This window comes from Amphiura filiformis, chromosome 13 (assembly GCF_039555335.1).
Source record: "Amphiura filiformis chromosome 13, Afil_fr2py, whole genome shotgun sequence".
In the NCBI taxonomy this organism is placed as follows: Eukaryota; Metazoa; Echinodermata; class Ophiuroidea; order Amphilepidida; family Amphiuridae; genus Amphiura; species Amphiura filiformis.
The window spans coordinates 3,790,880-3,812,886 of record NC_092640.1 but is presented as its reverse complement, the minus strand read 5'-3'; the positions used below and the strand labels follow the sequence as shown (position 1 = coordinate 3,812,886).

The window sequence follows — 22,007 nt, the reverse complement described above, 5'->3', positions numbered from 1 at the left end:
CGAGAGATTTACACACATCCTGTCAATTCCATTACAGACATTGAATACTCTGGATGGGTTCCTCCTGAAGAATCTTTCAAACAGCCTATACCGATGGAAACAGTGGACAACCTAGGTATTTATGTGCGATTGTATGACATTACCAAAGATCCGGAAGAAAGAGACAACATTGCCTTGTCAAATAGGCACATTGTATTTAAACTGCTACATAGACTAGCGCATCATAATGAACATGTAGTTATTCCTGAACATCTGTATAATGACCCAGCAGCTATACGTGCCAAAGAGACACCAGAAGGCATATCATGGAATCCGTGGCGTTCTTGAAATTTGCATACACAATAATTGCGCCAGTGATAGAGTTGTTATATGTGTTTGAGGCGGTAGGTGCAAAATATAGGTACCTCCAGAATTGGGTCTCCCAATAGCCTGTATCTTGCACATTGTACAAATTCATTATTTCGCTCATTCTACAAAATCCGGTGCCAATAGCCTTTTTTCCATTCTTCGGTCCACAAACACTTTGTCGAGCATCAATGCATCAAATATGTTGTTTTTCTAGTTGAACTCAACGAGATCTACACGGACATATATATAGTTTTCCATACTTTAAATGCTTTCTTCAGCCTGATTAACCCTTGCAAAGGCTCAAAAATCGCTAAAAATGCGTTTCCACTGCTCAACCCTGAATATTTTCTTTGAATAAATGCGATTTCTTTACATATTTGTTGTTTTTAATTAGATAACGCACCATCATATTGTTTATCAACATTATTTTTAGTGATTAAAACGTCTTTGTGTAATTCTAAAATAAATTGCACTTTCCACCAAAACGCTGTGAGCTACGTTACCCCTTTTTAACACACGTTATTGGAAAGAAGTAAAACAGAGGTATCAGTGTAATTTGCGGTTTTTGAAAGGAAACACTCATAGGTTTTTAAAAATCACAGTAAAAATCGTGATGATGTAGCTTTTTTGGCATAGAAATGTTGTAAACATTGAAATTTCGATCGACCATGTTAAGATTGGTGAGCTACGTTACCAGGATTCTATAGTATGCACTTGTATTACATGTACTTCCTAATAATGTGAAAGCTACCAGTGGTCGAACCCCATTTATATTAGAATTAACCGACATAACGTTCTAACGTTCGCAAATCACATTAAAAACATTAAAAACCAGTGAACTACGTTACTGTGAGCTACGTTACACACTCATTTACGCATCTTAAAAACTTCTATGAAATGGTGAAATATGTTTTACATTTCACTCAAGTGATCTTTAGTTTGCTTTTTATGACCTTGGATTGAGTAAAACCAGCCCGTTTTGTAGTCGGTAACGTAGCTCACATTACATTGAGTTTTTAGTGTTGGCAATTTTTTACATCTGAAAGTAGTGATACATTTACTGTTAAAAAACACAAAAAGCAGGTCTTTTTGAACAACTTTTATTTTTATTCAATTTTTTATAGTGGATTGGCACCGGATTTTGTAGAATGAGCGATTTACCTTTGACCTTTGATGGCTCATAACGTTTGAACCAATGGTCGCATTGAAAAATTAAGTATTTTTGGACTTCTTGAGGCAAACCGGTTGATTTGATATATTTGAAAGGGGTATTTGAGCAATTTGAAATTTTGACCCCCCATATATTATCCTATGGGGTCATTTTGAACCCCCACCCCCTCTCTGATGCACCTTGAGTTTGCATCATACATAATGATCAGTACGTCCATGTCATCATCATAAAATAAAAAAAATAAACATCCTATGTATACCTCACGCCGGCAACTAGACTACTATTAAAAAAAATAGTATCACATCTTTCCTGCTCAAGCAAAATAATACCATGGATCAATAAATCAGGATGTGGCACCTGCTCATTTGCATGTGTCCCTATTTTTATGTAAATAACGTATTGTTATTAAAATGACGTTGTGACCTTGTTCGAGGGCGTTAATATTTCGGATAGGTAGAGCTTGACTCGGGAGTATGATGACGTGTCGTATCTTTCCAATAATAATCTATGTTGGGTTAAATGAGTTCAATAATCAACTTTTTGTAGTGTATATCATGTCCTTATAAAATAAATGTATTTTTTCCCTATTTATTGCATTATAATTTTTGAAGTTTACATGACTTTTTACCATCTAGAAAGTGCAAAGCTGAAGTGCAAGGTAAACTGCGGAACACCCTGACTGCGTGAGGGAATTCCAGTCAAATATTATTGAATTACTACAGATAGGGTGGTGGCAAACACGGTTTATCTGCATTGAAAACACATTTTAATTAATACAATTTAATAATCGAGTATACCCAACACTCAACTTTGTAAAACGAGCCGTGAATGTTTTAATGTTGAAAAACGTAATTTCACGCAATTTTACGAACACGTGTTGATTTGCATGTGTCCCTATTTTTATGTAAATAACGTATTGTTATTAAAATGACGTTGTGACCTTGTTCGAGGGCGTTAATATTTCGGATAGGTAGAGCTTGACTCGGGAGTATGATGACGTCTCGTATCTTTCCAATAATAATCTATGTTGGGTTAAATGAGTTCAATAATCAACTTTTTGTAGTGTATATCATGTCCTTATAAAATAAATGTATTTTTTCCCTATTTATTGCATTATAATTTTTGAAGTTTACATGACTTTTTACCATCTAGTAAGTGCAAAGCTGATGTGCAAGGTATACTGCGGAACACCCTGACTGCGTGAGGGAATTCCAGTCAAATATTATTGAATTACTACAGATAGGGTGGTGGCAAACACGGTTTATCTGCATTGAAAACACATTTTAATTAATACAATTTAATAATCGAGTATACCCAACACTCAACTTTGTAAAACGAGCCGTGAATGTTTTAATGTTGAAAAACGTAATTTCACGCAATTTTACGAACACGTGTTGATAATTGAAGTTTGATTAAGGGACACAGTAGTTTCTGTTTGTATCGGCTACAATACGTAGGCCCTAATTATTATGCTATACCAGACAGGGTAGGCCACGTGCCGAACGTACATTTTAAAGTATTTTTGCATTAAATTATACCGTATCTTTAAAGCCATACATCGTCAGGTCAGGTGTCAAGGATTTTATTTCCAAATACAACTTGTATTGCATAGTGTCTGTCACTTATTTCCTTCGTATTATTGATATGAAATCCTAATTTCGACATCATTATTGCAAAAAGTCATTCCCTAATCAAATTAGAAGACTTTCTCAGGAAAACCAATCACTGCTGCCTGATGGGATCATAGTAGTTGACCCCATTTCCGTTCATCGTGACCGAGAAAGAGGGCGTTTTTACTCTCTTCAACAGGTACGATTCGCTAAACTTACGACACCTTTATGTGGTGACCTCAATCACATGGGCAGAATAAGAGTTGGTTTGAATTATTCATAACCGATCGATAACTTGCCTCAATTTGTTGACAGAAAGCCAACTAAATTTGCCATAGGTTTGCGTGGCTAAAACAAAAACCGTGAATCTAATCCTGTAATATAGACCAGGTGATCATTGTTTACATGGTTTGTTATGGTTGGGATTAGTGTCCGATCTCTGTAAATGAAGCATATTGATATTCAGGAAGAATCGATCAGGGCGCTAGCTTTATAGCACTCTTTATTGTCCTATGAGATGTAGTGCGAACTGCTCAAGCTGATTATTCATTTAGTATCATAATCTATTAGGGAAAGATAAACACTATTCAAAATATCAATAGACAAGAAGAAAGGGATTTAGAGATTTGTAATTGAGTAGTTAGATGAATAGGCATGATTTAACAGAAGGTTCTTTCCAAAACTCACTCGTAATGAATGACACCAAATTTAAAACAATCATCTTTTGTACGTCTGAGTACAGGTCTTGTGAAAACAATAAAATCAAATCGTTCAATTCAAAATGAGTTTTTTCCGGAAATCATTTTGAAATGTTAAAGGTGGACAATTTTCTACCTTTGGGCGGACAATTGTCTACCTCATTTAACCTCAACACATCATAGATGAGTTTTATCGATAAAAAATAACGTTAAAAGATTTTATTTTAGATTTGATCGTGTTTGACAGAAACAGAATGTGCCAAATTGGCCATTATTTACATAGACTATTAAATAAGTAAAGTGCATACTTTTACATAGACAAATATAGCGTATACAATAAGTTAACAATTGCTTTAGGATGTATCGACATAATAATGTATTTTGATGTATTTTGTTGAAAGCAACTAGCAATACTGGCGAGTGAAGGTAGACACCATTTTAGATAATAATATAAAACTTCCAACGCGTAAGGAAAACACAATTGTTGGGAATATTAGAGAGTTTGCAAAATGAAGTTTTTACTTTAACTTAAACGGCAACTGCACATAATATCGAATGGATTTCTTGCTCAGTTTTACTTCAATGCGAACGTCTGATTGTTTACTGCACCAAACTCGGGACATTATGTATCAATGGGCAATCAAAACAAGGGCATGTGTAAGCGACTGCTCCCTTTTGTTTGGTCAATAAGGTTATTGGTCACACTTTAAGACCATCATGACAAAAGACATTAAACGCTTCGCTTGAATGAAGATGAATATGGACTCGCAAGTCAACGACCTGAACAGAGACTATGTCGAGAGCCAGCGCTAATCTCCTCGTAATATTATTTTTAAACTCGATATGATGATTTGATTAAATATTCTTATGATATTAGTCTTATATAATTTAATAAAGGCTCAATTGAAGTAAAACGTTAGCTTTGCCAATATCACATTTCCATTTTTCTTTCCCCTACTCTTTTATCTCTCTCCTCCCCTCCTGTTTCCCCTCCCCTCCCGTTTCCAGCCCCCTTTCTCCTCCATCTATCCTTGCTCTCTCAGACTTTATCTAAACATATATGCACCTGCTATATTCTTTCCAGAAGTATCCTACACTGCTAGCTCCAGTAAAAACAAGCCAATTTTACGTGAACTTAATCCCCATGCCGTTGAAGTTTTCACAAAACTTCATTTCGCAAACTGATTTTTTACGTCATGATCACACACACAAAAGTATATACAAAGCTTGACGTTAGGAACCAAAAAATATTTTAACCTAATTCAATCACTAATTTTCAACAATCTTTGTACTGCATGAGAAATATTAACACTTTTGTTCTTAAATTGACGTATTTTCGTGCATAATTTACTGCTCACTATAGATTTTTGCGTTCCTAGAGGCTTTAATGACGCTGAAGTTTGTGCTTTTGAACCGCAAACTGTCTATGATGAAAACCTTAAGTTACAATACACAAAGAGACTTAGATAATGTATCAGAGAATATTTCAAGAAGCACATAGGAGTACTAAATTCAAGTATTTTACAGGAATAAATACTGTTTAATTACAATTCAAGACCGAATTGCGTCTGACGTGAGGACAAAGGCGCGACGTGATTGGTTGCTGACCTGCGCAGTACAGCATTTTTGGTCTGGTTGACGTCATACGCAAACTAGTCTTTTTTTTATTTCGGTGTTCAGTTATATATTGTACACCACAATCCATTATTGTATACGTTCTTCGGGTAGTAAACACAGCCAAAAAAAGTCGCCACTAGTTCCATCCCCATTTAATCAGAGTCTGATGAGTTTGTGGCAAAATAATTTATATATTTATTCACTATACACTTTCCTTCGAAGGTTGATACCAAATTTGATATCAAAAGTTTAATCATCGTGAGCATAGGAACCGTTGTTTGGAAATTCGTGCAATTTTAAAAATGAGAAATTACGAATTGACCCCGCAAAAGCCAATGCATGGTATCAGCTTATTACGTGGCCCGAAGCAACCCGTACAGGAATCATTATACACTTGCCTGCGCACAATTAAAAGAGCGGGGTATTTGATTTTCATTTTGACATGCATGGGTACACTCTTAAAAATTCTTAAAAATACGGGGTCATATATGCACCGACTTAAAATATATTGAGCCCGTTTCATTGCAAACAACCACTTTTGTAATCAATGACTACGTACGGGGCCAAAAAGAACCCCTAAAGTGGTTGTTTGCAATTAAACGGGGTCAATTTATTTTTAGTCGGTGCATATTTGACCCCGTATTTTTAAGTGTGTAAACCTTTAATGACAATGAAATTAGACCTCTCAGATGCGTGTAGATATGTTGAGAAGAGGTGCACGTGGTTTATAATTGATTAACCTGCCGGCCTATTCAGGCGACGTAATTCTTGGCACTCACGCTGTCATTTTTAAAATTGCACGAATTAATTTCCAAACAACGGTTCCTATGCTCACGATGATTAAACTTATGATATCAAATTTGATATCAACCTTCGAAGGAAAGTGTATAGAAAATAATTATATAAATAATTTTGCCATAAAATCTGACTCTGATTAAGAGCCACTGTCTGTAAGATTCAGACTCTTGTGATTCAAGTGCATCACAAATGTTTTTAAAAAAAATAGGATGATGCAACATTGGTCCAAGAAAACAACCCCAAAGTTTTAGCTTCCTCGCTCATTGTGTTTGTCCGTAAAAAATTAATGAAATTTTGGCCCCCAAAACATCGTTAAATGGTTTACCAATTAGCAGTGACTACAAAATTGTGCGTCAACATTGGCCCAGTAAATAAAAACAGTTTTTTGAATCCTTCTATGGGTGTCATTACAATTACACAAAAAATGGTTGGGTTACCATTGGCGCATTGTAATAAACAAGTTTAACAGGCGGTGGTGGAAGCGATATCGCCAATATTGACGTCGCCATTGGATTAACACATAATCATGAAATCTTCACAAACAATTCTAAATTGTTATCTGGTGTCAAAGCAAAATTATCTTACTCTAAAACCGAGGGGGTACGACAAAGTACCCCACTGCAAGTATGTTAATTTTTCATTTGTAATTGCTAACCGTGTATTTTGAATGGGGCTGTCAGCCCTGTATCTTCGCCAGCCTCGTACGTCACGTGTTGCGTGTCCTATGCCGCCTGAGTTTAAAATATTAGTGAAAAGCACCCTCGTGTTGTTTTCTGTGGCTTGAAACTCGTTGCGCCATCAAGCACCCATATTAAAAGCAAGCTGAAATTGATAAACTAATTACTTAGAAGCAACTTACTGCAGATGCAAAATTGATGGGTGCTCGTTGGCGCTAAAAGAAAATTGGGGTCAAAGGTCAAATTTTCTTATTTTGCGCCATTTTCACGCCTCATTAATTTTGAGAGCCAAGGTCAAAGAACATTAAAAGTGGTGTTCAGTGGTAAAGAAACTGTAACTCTAATAAAAGAAACAGAAAGAAGCTTGGGTCCTGTTGGTTCACTATTTTTAATGATTTTCTAAATATCATCCTAAAGCCTAGTAAATAGTAAATAATAGACCAAATAGGAATTCCATCAATCTTCAAGGATCCACAACAGGATGTGCCAACAGGTACCCATGGTGTTTTTACTTCATTCACCATATTTAAGTGTTGTTATTTGCATTTATGTAGAAATTAGTTTGGGCTCATGTTGGTGCAAGGATATTTTAGGGGTCAAAGGTTAATCCAAAACCATAAAGTGCTACTTTATGATAGTTCATGCAACCAATGTGCAAACTTCAAGCATCCACTACTAGATGTGCCAAAAAGTACCCATAATGTTTTTACTTCAATTAGTTTATCTAAGTGCTTATACTTGCATTTATGTAGAAATTAGTATGGGTTCATGTTGGCCCAAGGATATTTTAAGGGTCAAAGGTCAATCCTAAAGCACAAAGTGCAACTTTTTTTGCCAAAATGTGCGCAAACATTGTCCCAATTTCTACCTCAAATGGAGTGTATATTTGCTTGTTAAGTCTTAACAATGGAATGCTCATGGAACAGTGATATTTAAGAATAACACTTTAATACTGTTGAATGCAGAATGTGTATAAATCAAAACTTACCCTGTATTTTCAGATCATGTGACCATCCACAACAAACCAAGTGGAAGGTACACATTTTAAGTTTTCATGGTTTACAAAAATATTTAGGAACTCCAAAATAATATAAGCCTACACATGTTATAAGTATATTGATTCATTGCAGTCAAAATGCAATATTGTTCTTCACTTATATAATAATATTAAGCTTGCACAACTTCTGCATTTTAAATAATAATGCAGAAGTTGGTCACATACTTGTACTATTTGGCTCTTTAAATATTCATATAATGCCAATATTATCCCAACTTCAAGCATTTTTATGAAGAAATTGAATAAGTCGAGTTGGCATAGGTTATATAGGTAGTGAAAAAATGATGGGATCTTGTTGGCATTGAAATTACCAACACTCAAAGAATGCACTTTGTCACATTTTGAGTTTCTTATATTGACCTTTGACCCTCAAAATATCATTGCGCCAACATGAGCAAACATATTCCTACAGATACACAAGTAACAGCACTTGGATAAACTAAATCAAGTTATAACACCATGGGTACTTGTTGGCACATCGAGAAATGGACACTTGAAGATTGCATATTGGTCGCACAAACTAACTTAAAAGTAGCATTTTGTGATTTTGAATTGACCTTTGACCCTTAAAATATCCTTGCGCCAACATGAGCCCACACTTATTTCCACAGAAATGCAAGCAACAGCACTTGAATAAACTAACTGAAGTTAAAACCCCATGTGTACTTGTTGGCATATCTAGTAGAGGATACTTAAAGTTTGCATATAGTACGGCATGGCATATTATTTACTGTTTACTTGCCTTAAGATGATATTTAGAAAATCATAACAAATACCCAACAGGACCCAAGATTTTTACTGATTCTTTTAGTAGAGTTACAGTTTGTTTACCACTGAACACAAATTTTTCTGTTCTTCGACCTTGGCGCATGAAATTAATGAGGCGTGGAAATGGCTTAAAATTAGAAAATTGGACCTTTGACCTCCATTTTTTTCTTGCGCCAACGAGCACCCATCAATTTTGCATTTGCATTTGATTCTAAATAATTAGTTTATCCATTTCAACTCCATATGATGCGCCAATGGTAACCCAACCATTTTTTCGTGTCATTGTAATTATACCCATAGAAGGATTCAAAAACTGTTTTCTTTTCACTGGGCCAACGTTGGCGCACAATTTTCTAATGGCTGCTAATTGGTAAACCATTTAACGATGTTTATGGAGCCAAAATTTCAATAATTTTTATCGGACAAACGAAATGAGCGAGGAAGCTAAAACTTTGGGGGTAGTTTCTGAGACTGATGTTGCATCCTGCTATTTTTTTAAAAGAAAATCCATGACGCACTTGAATCACAAAGTCCCATTTCGGTCCCATTCGTACCGACAATGGCTGTTAAATAGGGATGGAGCTAGTGGCGCCTTCTTTGGCTGTGTTTATTTCGCAAATTTGACACATGTGGAGGTCAAAACTTGCGTATTAACTCGAAAACGGTATATCACAGACATGTCAAACTACTTTTTATGAATCCTATGACCTAGGGAATACATTGGTGCACAGGTGTAGGTTTGTTAAACACAATCTGAGCAGAAATAGAAAGCAAATTTATACTTCTACGCTACTCAAATTTGGTACACTCACCGGAGCACATTCACCGGGTCAACCGGCGTCTTCAGCGGATGTTATTGCTCTGAAGATTGTTGTTGCTAGTGATGTAGTGAGTGTACCAAATTTGAGTAGCTTAGAAGTATAGATTTGCTTTCTATTTACGTTTACCGCAACGTATGAATATACATCATTATACAATCTGAGCAGTTTTGTAATTTGACCCTTGATAAGGGGCCATAATATGGCCTTCCCCGCAGAACCGTGAATTTAGTGTCACCCCGTGGTATGGTTCCACACGTACATATTGGCAACGCGGTCACGCAATCACAGGGAGGTTGACAGGCCAGTGCTTCCGACAAGGGGGAGGGTAATGCGTTACCCGGGCCCAGGGTCCTAGGGGGGCCTTAAAAGTTTTAAAAAACATACTTGACCATGCGCGTATTTTTTTTTTTTTTTTAGGGGGCTTTGGTGGCGCCAGCCCCAGGGGTAAAAAGCAGGGGCGGCCAAAATGAAAGGGCGGCGGAAGATGAAGGGGCGGCAAAAACAGGGGCGGCAAAAAGAATTAGTAAATAAAAAAGGTCGGAAAAAATTGATAAAGCATAACAATTTTTGACAAAATGGTACTATACATCAAAATGTGCTGCTTTTATGACGCTTGCGCCTGAAACCCTTTTTTTTTTTTTTTTTTTTGGACAGAGAAAAAAATTGGGTCAACCTTTTCGGGCTGTTGAGGAAGGGGCGGCAAAATTGAATTTTCTTCAGCCCCCGGGGTTGGGGCGGCCACGGTACGCCACTGTTGACTATGGGCCCATAAAGCAAAGAAAGTGGACCTCAGGGGCCCGTAAAAAGTTAAGAAAAGATACCTTGTAATTAAGGCATATTTTATTTGCTTTACTTTACTATACGGGGCAATAAAGTTTGTTTTCTTGTCCATTTTTTCTTTTTATGAGACCATTTAGGTATCTTATCTTTACGTATTAAGCTTTTTTACACACTCACTAAGGTCTCTTTTCTTCCTTTAAGGGCCGAGTGGTATCTCTTCTTTGCTTTTTACGGGCCCACTGTGGTCTCTTTTCTTTTATTGCATTTACGGGTCCATAAGGTCTGTTTTCTTTGCTTTTTCACTGCCCATAACAAAAGTAGCGGGTTCGTAAAAAAAACAAAGAAAAGATAAGTAACAATACAAGATATTCCACTAGTTATATATAAATATTTCACTTGAATTATGTTACTGTCTGCCACAATGACCATCCTCGATAAAATGAAGACTTCGAGTGCAGCTTAATCGTGGGAACGCAAATGGCAAATTTTCGCTCATATTGTGCCCTTCATTATTTGATCATTTACCTTAAAATTGGCAATTTTCAGCGCTTTGCGCGGAGTTTGTTTCAATAAGTTCAATCTGGGAGCACAGGTCGCTATAACTTTCGAATTTTCTCGCGTTTCCCGCGCATTTGTTCACTTCAACGGTCTATATTCATACTTGATCATTTTAGCTTCAAATTGGCATTGGAATTGGCTTTTTTTTTGCACTTCGCGTGAGCAAAATGCCACTTTCAAATTGCAACCTCCTTCAGTGTTCACATTTGATCATTGGCAGCTTCGCTTCAACATGTGTTCAAGAATTTTAAACCAACCTCCCTTCCCCATTTCACAAAGAAATTTACGCCACTGATGTTGCCCCTCTCACCCCCACACCACTTATAAAGTCCTGCACCGTTATCGCTGATCAAAGGGGCCCGTGCGTTCATTTTGTCCCCGGGCCCGTAATGGCTCTCGGCGGCACTGTTCACAGTAGGTTGATATACAGTTAACTAGTAACAAACGCACGGCGCATGCGCGAGCCGGGAAATTCAGTTTTGGTATTGAAACGTAAACAAAGCCGATTATCAAAACGACTCCATGCAGAAAATCACTTCTTTTCATAAAACTAAGCAAAGTTACAACAATTACTTCAGGGAATATAAACACCAAAGTCATATCTACCAATTTCATGATTTTTGTCCTCAAAAATTAACAGAGTAATCCTCATATGTTTTTTAAGTCAATTCCCCGGGAGACGGAGAAACGGACATATAGAAAAAAAGATATTTTATTTTATTTTATTTAATCCACAAATTGACACCTGAGTCGGGGCGTTGCAAACGTGTCATATACAGGGTGTCCCAGAAAAAATTACCGGGTGAATGAATTTGGACGTAAGTCGAGAAATGGACATTAGAATCAAAAAATCTAAAATTCATCGTGTAGCCCATCTTATTCTGCATCTTATATGCTAATTTTGTTGGAATCGGTTGACCGATTGTGAAGAAATGAGCGATTACATAACGCATGCGCCAATTCACTTCATTCCAAGTTTGAAAGATAGATCATTCAACACAATGCGCACTAGTTGTCAAAGGACTTCATATTTCGTTCTTTTTAAACAATCTGTTTCTTGCAAAACATTTAATTAGGTTTTGTTTACATTTGAAAACCTGCACGATATTGCAAATGAAAGCTTGCATGCAAGATGATGCTAGGTACTGGTAAATATCTTTTTTTCGTTAATGTTGATATAAACGTTCAAAAAACGTTGAATAAAGAATTATTGCATACAAAATTTCAGCTGGCTTAAAAAATTTCTCACACACATTCACTGACATTAATGTTTTTGGAATATTTCCAAGCAATTGTAATGCAAATTTTAAATCTTTTAAAACTTAAACATCAATGTTGCATCGTATCAAAATCACACGTAAAGCTGTAAGCACTTGATCATTGTCATTCTTGGCTCATGTTCTTTGGAAAGTTGAAAATAACATATTTGCACAACCTAAAGAATTAAAGTTGGAAAGCTTCCAATTGCAGATATCAAAGTTTTTTCGGACAAACTGTCATTCATCTTCAGTGAAAGCATGAATAATATAACACCGTCGGATTATAAAAAGATAATGTGGACTAAATTTAATGAGATACACAAACTTTAGGAAGCGATGAGCGAGTATGAAAAAAACGCCTGTTAATCAAACTTGGAATACACTGTATTGATGCGCGCATTATGTAATCGTTAATTTCTTCACAACCAGTCAACCGAATCAAATAAAATTTTTGTATGTGGTGCGCAATAAAATAGGCTATGCGGTACATTGTAAATTTTTTGATTTTGATGTATATTTCTCGACTTACGTTCAATTTTATTTGCTCGGTAATTTTTTCTGGGACACCCTGTACAGTGAGTATGTGTGTACATGTGTAGGGACCGAGTCTACAGCAAGCTTGAACTTCCTCCCGGCTCGCACATGCGCCCTGCGTTTGTTACTAGTTAAATATACAGCAATAGCACGCCCTCTAAGAGAAATATGCGTGAATCTGCCCATAGGTCCGTAGTTAGAGGAGGTGCAGGTGGTGCGGGAGATGCGCGTACCACTAGCAGAGGGACCACTATTTATACAGAAACCGTTTAATTTACTCCAAAGGGTAAATATTTTAGTCCATTTTTAGAAATTCCGCACCTACACAAAAAATCTTGGCTACAGGCCTGATTGTGTCATATATGTAAGGGACCGATCAATATATAGGCCGGGATGATTTTTAAGGTGGGAATCTGACAATTTTGTGGGATCTCGAGGGGATAATCCGTAATTTGTTTGGACTACGAAGATGGATGCAACGTTTTGAATGGAGGAGGAAATTGCAATTCGAAAGTAGCGACTTTTGCACCCAGATTGAACTTATTTTTAAAACAATCTCCGCGCGAAGCATGGAAAAATTGCCAAATTTAAACTAAATGATCAAATAATGAAGGGCACAATGCGAGCGAAACTTTGCAAATTGTGTTCCCATGCAAGCTGCACTCGAAGTTTTCATTTTATAGAGGTTGGTCATTGTGGCAAAGGCAGACAGTAACATATAATTCAAGTGAAATATCTATATCGAAATATCTTTATCTTTTCTTCTGTCTCTTTTCATTGTTTTTTATGTGCCCGCTACGTTTGCTTGCTGTTTATGGGCCGTAAAAGAGCAAAGAAAACAGACCTTATAATGGACCAATATAGGCAAAGAAAAGAGAAAAGAAGAGAAGAGATACCACTGGGCGCGTAAAAGGAAGAAAAGAGACCTTAGTGAGCATGTAAAAAAGCTTAATAAGCAAAGAAAAGAAACCTTAATTATCTCATTTCTTTGCTTTTACGGGCCCATAGTAAAGAATGATTTCTACACTTTTTGCGGGTCTCCCTAGGACCCCGGGGTAACGCACCCCCTCACCCTCCTGTCGGCGGCACTGATTCTTAATGAATTACGAACCCACGGGGGAAACGCGAAATTAGTTGTCTAAATTGTATTCCTCCCATTGTATGTACGGTCCCTAATTACCAGCAACTCATATTGAGTACCCTAATTCTTGGAATATTACCAATTTCTACTGACATATGTAATGACAAATCAGTCAAAACGTCACATTCGGCAGGAACTCATTTGAAATACATTTCCGAACTTTTGTCAGTTGTAGACGTGGTTTTCTACATTAATGAGAGTGAAGGTATATTCATAGCCTTACGCTAGTCTCTAGCCACTAGCGATGGAGATCTAACCAATGAAGAGGGTCGATCTTTCCATAGCAAAATGAAACCAATCATTTTATTGGCCCGATTTTAGCACTTTACTAGCTGATGCCTGCAAACAACATAGCTAAATAGTTCAATGGGGTTTAAAAATATAATCATCTTTTATGATCAAATAAATTACATGGCATTATATTAAAAAAGTACTAACATTCTTTGCATTTACACACCGGTCTTTAAAATTCCTTTGGAATGTTTGGACAAATATTATGTTTGGCTTTTTTCGCATAGGAATACTTACCACATACGTGTGTAAACTATCAAATGCCGTAGGTGACTGAAGTATCAATCCGGATGACATCAGGAGTGTAAAGCATTGATAAAAAAGTTTTTCATATTCAGTCATCTCTGTTTGGCAAACAGAATGGGACTTGTATTCTGCTGGCTAAATTTCTGCACAAGTTTATGTATGCTATATACGACAATTAGTATTGTTAAAAGTCAGTACGAACATAGACAATTACTCAGAGGACAGCAAGCTTTTAAGGAAGTAGACACCAGATGGCAGGGAGTAGCAGGTACACTTTCACATATTCTACACAAGACAATTTCTTCCGGGTCAGAAACAAACAAGGGGTCATCAGACAAAGATGTCTCAAACACAGGGCCTATTATACTGGTGCCATCGAAACCTCATATCGTGTTTATAGTTGCTGATGATTTGGGATATAACGATGTGGGATATCATGGAAAACGTATGGGATCTATAGCAGATACACCAGCCATAGACGCCCTGGCATATTCAGGAGTCCGTCTAGAGAATTATTATGTGCAACCGAGATGTACTCCAACTCGAGCTTCCCTGCTCACAGGACGATACCCGGTAAGTTATTGATGTACTCCCACTCGAGCTTCCCTGCTCACAGGACGATACCCGGTAAGTTATTGATGTACTCCAACTCGAGCTTCCTGCTCACAGGACGATCCCGGTAAGTTATTGATGTACTCCAACTCGAGCTTCCCTGCTCACGGGACGATACCCGGTAAGTTATTGATGTACTCCAACTCGAGCTTCCCTGCTCACGGGATGATACCCGGTAAGTTATTGATGTACTCCAACTCGAGCTTCCCTGCTCACGGGAAGATACCCGGTAAGTTATTGATGTACTCCAACTCGAGCTTCCCTGCTCACAGGACGATACCCGGTAAGTTATTGATGTACTCCAACTCGAGCTTCCCTGCTCACAGGACGATACCCAGTAAGTTATTGATGTACTCCAACTCGAGCTTCCCTGCTCACGGGACGATACTCGGTAAGTTATTGATGTACTCCAACTCGAGCTTCCCTGCTCACAGGATGATACCCGGTAAGTTATTGATGTACTCCAACTCGAGCTTCCCTGCTCACAGGACGATACCCGGTAAGTTATTGATGTACTCCAACTCGAGCTTCCCTGCTCACGGGACGATACCCGGTAAGTTATTGATGTACTCCAACTCGAGCTTCCCTGCTCACAGGACGATACCCGGCAAGTTATTGATGTACTCCAACTCGAGCTTCCCTGCTCACGGGACGATACCCGGTAAGTTATTGATGTACTCCAACTCGAGCTTCCCTGCTCACGGGACGATACCCGGTAAGTTATTGATGTACTCCAACTCGAGCTTCCCTGCTCACGGGAAGATACCCAGTAAGTTATTGATGTACTCCAACTCGAGCTTCCCTGCTCACAGGACGATACCCGGTAAGTTATTGATGTACTCCAACTCGAGCTTCCCTGCTCACAGGACGATACCCAGTAAGTTATTGATGTACTCCAACTCGAGCTTCCCTGCTCACGGGACGATACCCGGTAAGTTATTGATGTACTCCAACTCGAGCTTCCCTGCTCACGGGAAGATACTCGGTAAGTTATTGATGTACTCCAACTCGAGCTTCCCTGCTCACAGGATGATACCCGGTAAGTTATTGATGTACTCCAACTCGAGCTTCCCTGCTCACAGGACGATACCCGGTAAGTTATTGATGTACTCCAACTCGAGCTTCCCTGCTCACGGGACGATACCCGGTAAGTTATTGATGTACTCCAACTCGAGCTTCCCTGCTCACAGGACGATACACGGCAAGTTATTGATGTACTCCAACTCGAGCTTCCCTGCTCACAGGACGATACCCGGTAAGTTATTGATGTACTCCAACTCGAACTTCCCTGCTCACAGGACGATACCCGGTAAGTTATTGATGTACTCCAACTCGAGCTTCCCTGCTCACAGGACGATACCCGGTAAGTTATTGATGTACTCCAACTCGAGCTTCCCTGCTCACGGGAAGATACTCGGTAAGTTATTGATGTACTCCAACTCGAGCTTCCCTGCTCACAGGACGATACCCGGTAAGTTATTGATGTACTCCAAATCGAGCTTCCCTGCTCACAGGACGATACCCGGTAAGTTATTGATGTACTCCAACTCGAGCTTCCCTGCTCACAGGACGATACCCGGTAAGTTATTGATGTACTCCAATTCGAGCTTCCCTTCTCACGGGAAGATACCGTAAGTTATTGATGTACTCCAACTCGAGCTTCCCTGCTCACAGGACGATACCCGGTAAGTTATTGATGTACTCCAACTCGAGCTTCCCTGCTCACGGGAAGATACCCGGTAAGTTATTGATTTACTCCAACTCGAGCTTCCCTGCTCACAGGACGATACCCGGTAAGTTATTGATGTACTCCAACTCGAGCTTCCCTGCTCACAGGACGATACCCGGTAAGTTATTGATGTACTCCAACTTGAGCTTCCCTGCTCACAGGACGATACCCGGTAAGTTATTGATGTACTCCAACTTGAGCTTCCCTGCTCACAGGACGATACCCGGTAAGTTATTGATGTACTCCAACTCGAGCTTCCCTGCTCACGGGAAGATACCCGGTAAGTTATTGATGTACTCCAACTCGAGCTTCCCTGCTCACAGGACGATACCCGGTAAGTTATTGATGTACTCCAACTCGAGCTTCCCTGCTCACTGGACGATACCCGGTAAGTTATTGATGTACTCCAACTCGAGCTTCCCTGCTCACAGGACGATACCCGGTAAGTTATTGATGTACTCCAACTCGAGCTTCCCTGCTCACAGGACGATACCCGGTAAGTTATTGATGTACTCCATCTCGAGCATCCCTGCTCACAGGACGATACCCGGTAAGTTATTGATGTACTCCAACTCGAGCTTCCCTGCTCACGGGAAGATACCCGGTAAGTTATATTGATGTACTCAAACTCGAACTTCCTGCTCACAGGACGATACCCGGTAAGTTATTGATGTACTCCAACTCGAACTTCCCTGCTCACAGGACGATACCCGGTAAGTTATTGATGTACTCCAACTCGAGCTTCCCTGCTCACAAGACGATACCCAGTAAGTTATTGATGTACTCCAACGATACCCGGTAAGTTATTGATGTACTCCAACTCGAGCTTCCCTGCTCACAGGACGATACCCGGTAAGTTATTGATGTACTCCAACTCGAGCTTCCCTACTCACAGGACGATACCCGGTAAGTTATTGATGTACTCCAACTCGAGCTTCCCTACTCACAGGACGATACCCGGTAAGTTATTGATGTACTCCAACTCGAGCTTCCCTACTCACAGGACGATACCCGGTAAGTTATTGATGTACTCCAACTCGAGCTTCCCTACTCACAGGACGATACCCGGTAAGTTATTGATGTACTCCAACTCGAGCATCCCTGCTCACAGAACGATACCCGGTAAGTTATTGATTCGAGCATCCCTGATGTACTCTCAACTCGAGCATCCCTGCTCACAGGACGATACCCGGTAAGTTATTGATGTACTCCAACTCGAGCTTCCCTGCTCACAGGACGATACCCGGTAAGTTATTGATGTACTCCAACTCGAGCATCCCTGCTCACAGGACGATACCCGGTAAGTTATTGATGTACTCCAACTCGAGCTTCCCTGCTCACAGGACGATACCCGGTAAGTTATTGATGTACTCCAACTCGAGCATCCCTGCTCACAGGACGATACCCGGTAAGTTATTGATGTACTCCAACTCGAGCTTCCCTGCTCACAGGACGATACCCGGTAAGTTATTGATGTACTCCAACTCGAGCATCCCTGCTCACAGGACGATACCCGGTAAGTTATTGATGTACTCCAACTCGAGCATCCCTGCTCACAGGACGATACCCGGTAAGTTATTGATGTACTCCAACTCGAGCTTCCCTGCTCACAGGACGATACCCGGTAAGTTATTGATGTACTCCAACTCGAGCATCCCTGCTCACAGGACGATACCCGGTAAGTTATTGATGTACTCCAACTCGAGCATCCCTGCTCACAGGACGATACCCGGTAAGTTATTGATGTACTCCAACTCGAGCTTCCCTGCTCACAGGACGATACCCGGTAAGTTATTGATGTACACCAACTCGAGCTTCCCTGCTCACAGGACGATACCCGGTAAGTTATTGATGTACTCCAACTCGAGCTTCCCTGCTCACAGGACGATACCCGGTAAGTTATTGATGTACTCCAACTCGAGCTTCCCTGCTCACAGGACGATACCCGGTAAGTTATTGATGTACTCCAACTCGAGCTTCCCTGCTCACAGGACGATACCCGGTAAGTTATTGATGTACTCCAACTCGAGCTTCCCTGCTCACAGGACGATACCCGGTAAGTTATTGATGTACTCCAACTCGAGCATCCCTGCTCACAGGACGATACCCGGTAAGTTATTGATGTACTCCAACTCGAGCTTCCCTGCTCACAGGACGATACCCGGTATTGATGTTAACTCGAGCATGCTCACAGGACGATACCCGTAAGTTATCCAACTCGAGCTTCCCTGCTCACAGGACGATACCCGGTAAGTTATTGATGTACTCCAACTCGAGCATCCCTGCTCACAGGACGATACCCGGTAAGTTATTGATGTACTCCAACTCGAGCTTCCCTGCTCACAGGACGATACCCGGTAAGTTATTGATGTACTCCAACTCGAGCTTCCCTGCTCACAGGACGATACCCGGTAAGTTATTGATGTACTCCAACTCGAGCTTCCCTGCTCACAGGACGATACCCGGTAAGTTATTGATGTACTCCAACTCGAGCTTCCCTACTCACAGGACGATACCCGGTAAGTTATTGATGTACTCCAACTCGAGCATCCCTGCTCACAGGACGATACCCGGTAAGTTATTGATGTACTCCAACTCGAGCTTCCCTACTCACAGGACGATACCCGGTAAGTTATTGATGTACTCCAACTCGAGCATCCCTGCTCACAGGACGATACCCGGTAAGTTATTGATGTACTCCACTCGAGCTTCCCTGCTCACAGGACGATACCCGGTAAGTTATTGATGTACTCCAACTCGAGCTTCCCTGCTCACAGGACGATACCCGGTAAGTTATTGATGTACTCCAACTCGAGCTTCCCTGCTCACAGGACGATACCCGGTAAGTTATTGATGTACTCCAACTCCCGGTAAGTTATTGATGTACTCCAACTCCCCCTGCTCACAGGACGATACCCGGTAAGTTATTGATGTACTCCAACTCGAGCTTCCCTGCTCACAGGACGATACCCGGTAAGTTATTGATGTACTCCAACTCGAGCTTCCCTGCTCACAGGACGATACCCGGTAAGTTATTGATGTACTCCAACTCGAGCTTCCCTGCTCACAGGACGATACCCGGTAAGTTATTGATGTACTCCAACTCGAGCTTCCCTGCTCACAGGACGATACCCGGTAAGTTATTGATGTACTCCAACTCGAGCTTCCCTGCTCACAGGACGATACCCAGTAAGTTATTGATGTACTCCAACTCGAGCTTCCCTGCTCACAGGACGATACCCGGTAAGTTATTGATGTACTCCAACTCGAGCTTCCCTACTCACAGGACGATACCCGGTAAGTTATTGATGTACTCCAACTCGAGCTTCCCTACTCACAGGACGATACCCGGTAAGTTATTGATGTACTCCAACTCGAGCTTCCCTACTCACAGGACGATACCCGGTAAGTTATTGATGTACTCCAACTCGAGCTTCCCTACTCACAGGACGATACCCGGTAAGTTATTGATGTACTCCAACTCGAGCTTCCCTGCTCACAGGACGATACCCGGTAAGTTATTGATGTACTCCAACTCGAGCTTCCCTGCTCACAGGACGATACCCGGTAAGTTATTGATGTACTCCAACTCGAGCATCCCTGCTCACAGGACGATACCCGGTAAGTTATTGATGTACTCCAACTCGAGCTTCCCTGCTCACGATACCCGGTACGAGCTTCCCTACTCACAGGACGATACCGGTAAGTTATTGATGTACTCCAACTCGAGCATCCCTGCTCACAGGACGATACCCGGTAAGTTATTGATGTACTCCAACTCGAGCTTCCCTGCTCACAGGACGATACCCGGTAAGTTATTGATGTACTCTCAACTCGAAGCTTCCCTGCTCACAGGACGATACCCGGTAAGTTATTGATGTACTCCAACTCGAACTTCCCTGCTCACAGGACGATACCCGGTAAGTTATTGATGTACTCCAACTCGAGCTTCCCTGCTCACAGGACGATACCCGGTAAGTTATTGATGTACTCCAACTCGAGCTTCCCTGCTCACAGGACGATACCCAGTAAGTTATTGATGTACTCCAACTCGAGCTTCCCTGCTCACAGGACGATACCCGGTAAGTTATTGATGTACTCCAACTCGAGCTTCCCTGCTCACAGGACGATACCCGGTAAGTTATTGATGTACTCTTCCCTAACAGGACGATACCCGATTGATGTACTTCCTTCCCTACTCACAGGACGATACCCGGTAAGTTATTGATGTACTCCAACTCGAGCTTCCCTACTCACAGGACGATACCCGGTAAGTTATTGATGTACTCCAACTCGAGCTTCCCTACTCACAGGACGATACCCGGTAAGTTATTGATGTACTCCAACTCGAGCTTCCCTACTCACAGGACGATACCCGGTAAGTTATTGATGTACTCCAACTCGAGCTTCCCTACTCACAGGACGATACCCGGTAAGTTATTGATGTACTCCAACTCGAGCTTCCCTACTCACAGGACGATACCCGGTAAGTTATTGATGTACTCCAACTCGAGCATCCCTGCTCACAGGACGATACCCGGTAAGTTATTGATGTACTCCAACTCGAGCTTCCCTGCTCACAGGACGATACCCGGTAAGTTATTGATGTACTCCAACTCGAGCTTCCCTGCTCACAGGACGATACCCGGTAAGTTATTGATGTACTCCAACTCGAGCATCCCTGCTCACAGGACGATACCCGGTAAGTTATTGATGTACTCTCGAACCCTCTCACAGGACGATCCCTAAGTTATTGATGTACTCAACTCGTGCTTCCCTACTCACAGGACGATACCCGGTAAGTTATTGATGTACTCCAACTCGAGCATCCCTGCTCACAGGACGATACCCGGTAAGTTATTGATGTACTCCAACTCGAGCATCCCTGCTCACAGGACGATACCAGGTAAGTTATTGATGTACTCCAACTCGTGCTTCCCTACTCACAGGACGATACCCGGTAAGTTATTGATGTACTCCAACTCGAGCTTCCTTCCTCACAGGACGATACCCGGTAAGTTATTGATGTACTCCAACTCGAGCATCCCTGCTCACAGGACGATACCCGGTAAGTTATTGATGTACTCCAACTCGAGCTTCCCTACTCACAGGACGATACCCGGTAAGTTATTGATGTACTCAACTCGAGCATCCCTGCTCACAGGACGATACCCGGTAAGTTATTGATGTACTCCAACTCGAGCTTCCCTACTCACAGGACGATACCCGGTAAGTTATTGATGTACTCTAACTCGAGCTTCCCTGCTCACAGGACGATACCCGGTAAGTTAT

The 22,007-nt window shown here is 40.8% G+C and overlaps 2 protein-coding genes across 2 annotated transcripts in view; both read left to right on the top strand.

Moving 5' to 3' along the window:
- LOC140167906 (arylsulfatase B-like) overlaps nucleotides 1–730 on the top strand; it is a 44,451-nt gene extending 43,721 nt beyond the window's left edge. The window contains exon 7 of the mRNA XM_072191196.1: nucleotides 38–730. Coding sequence (XP_072047297.1) covers nucleotides 38–327 — 290 coding nt within the window. The 3' untranslated portion in view covers nucleotides 328–730. The remainder of the gene's footprint in view (nucleotides 1–37) is intronic.
- A 13,758-nt stretch (nucleotides 731–14,488) lies between these two features.
- Nucleotides 14,489–22,007, top strand: part of LOC140167905 (arylsulfatase B-like) — a 28,851-nt gene continuing 21,332 nt past the window's right edge. The window contains exon 1 of the mRNA XM_072191195.1: nucleotides 14,489–14,947. Coding sequence (XP_072047296.1) covers nucleotides 14,489–14,947 — 459 coding nt within the window. The remainder of the gene's footprint in view (nucleotides 14,948–22,007) is intronic.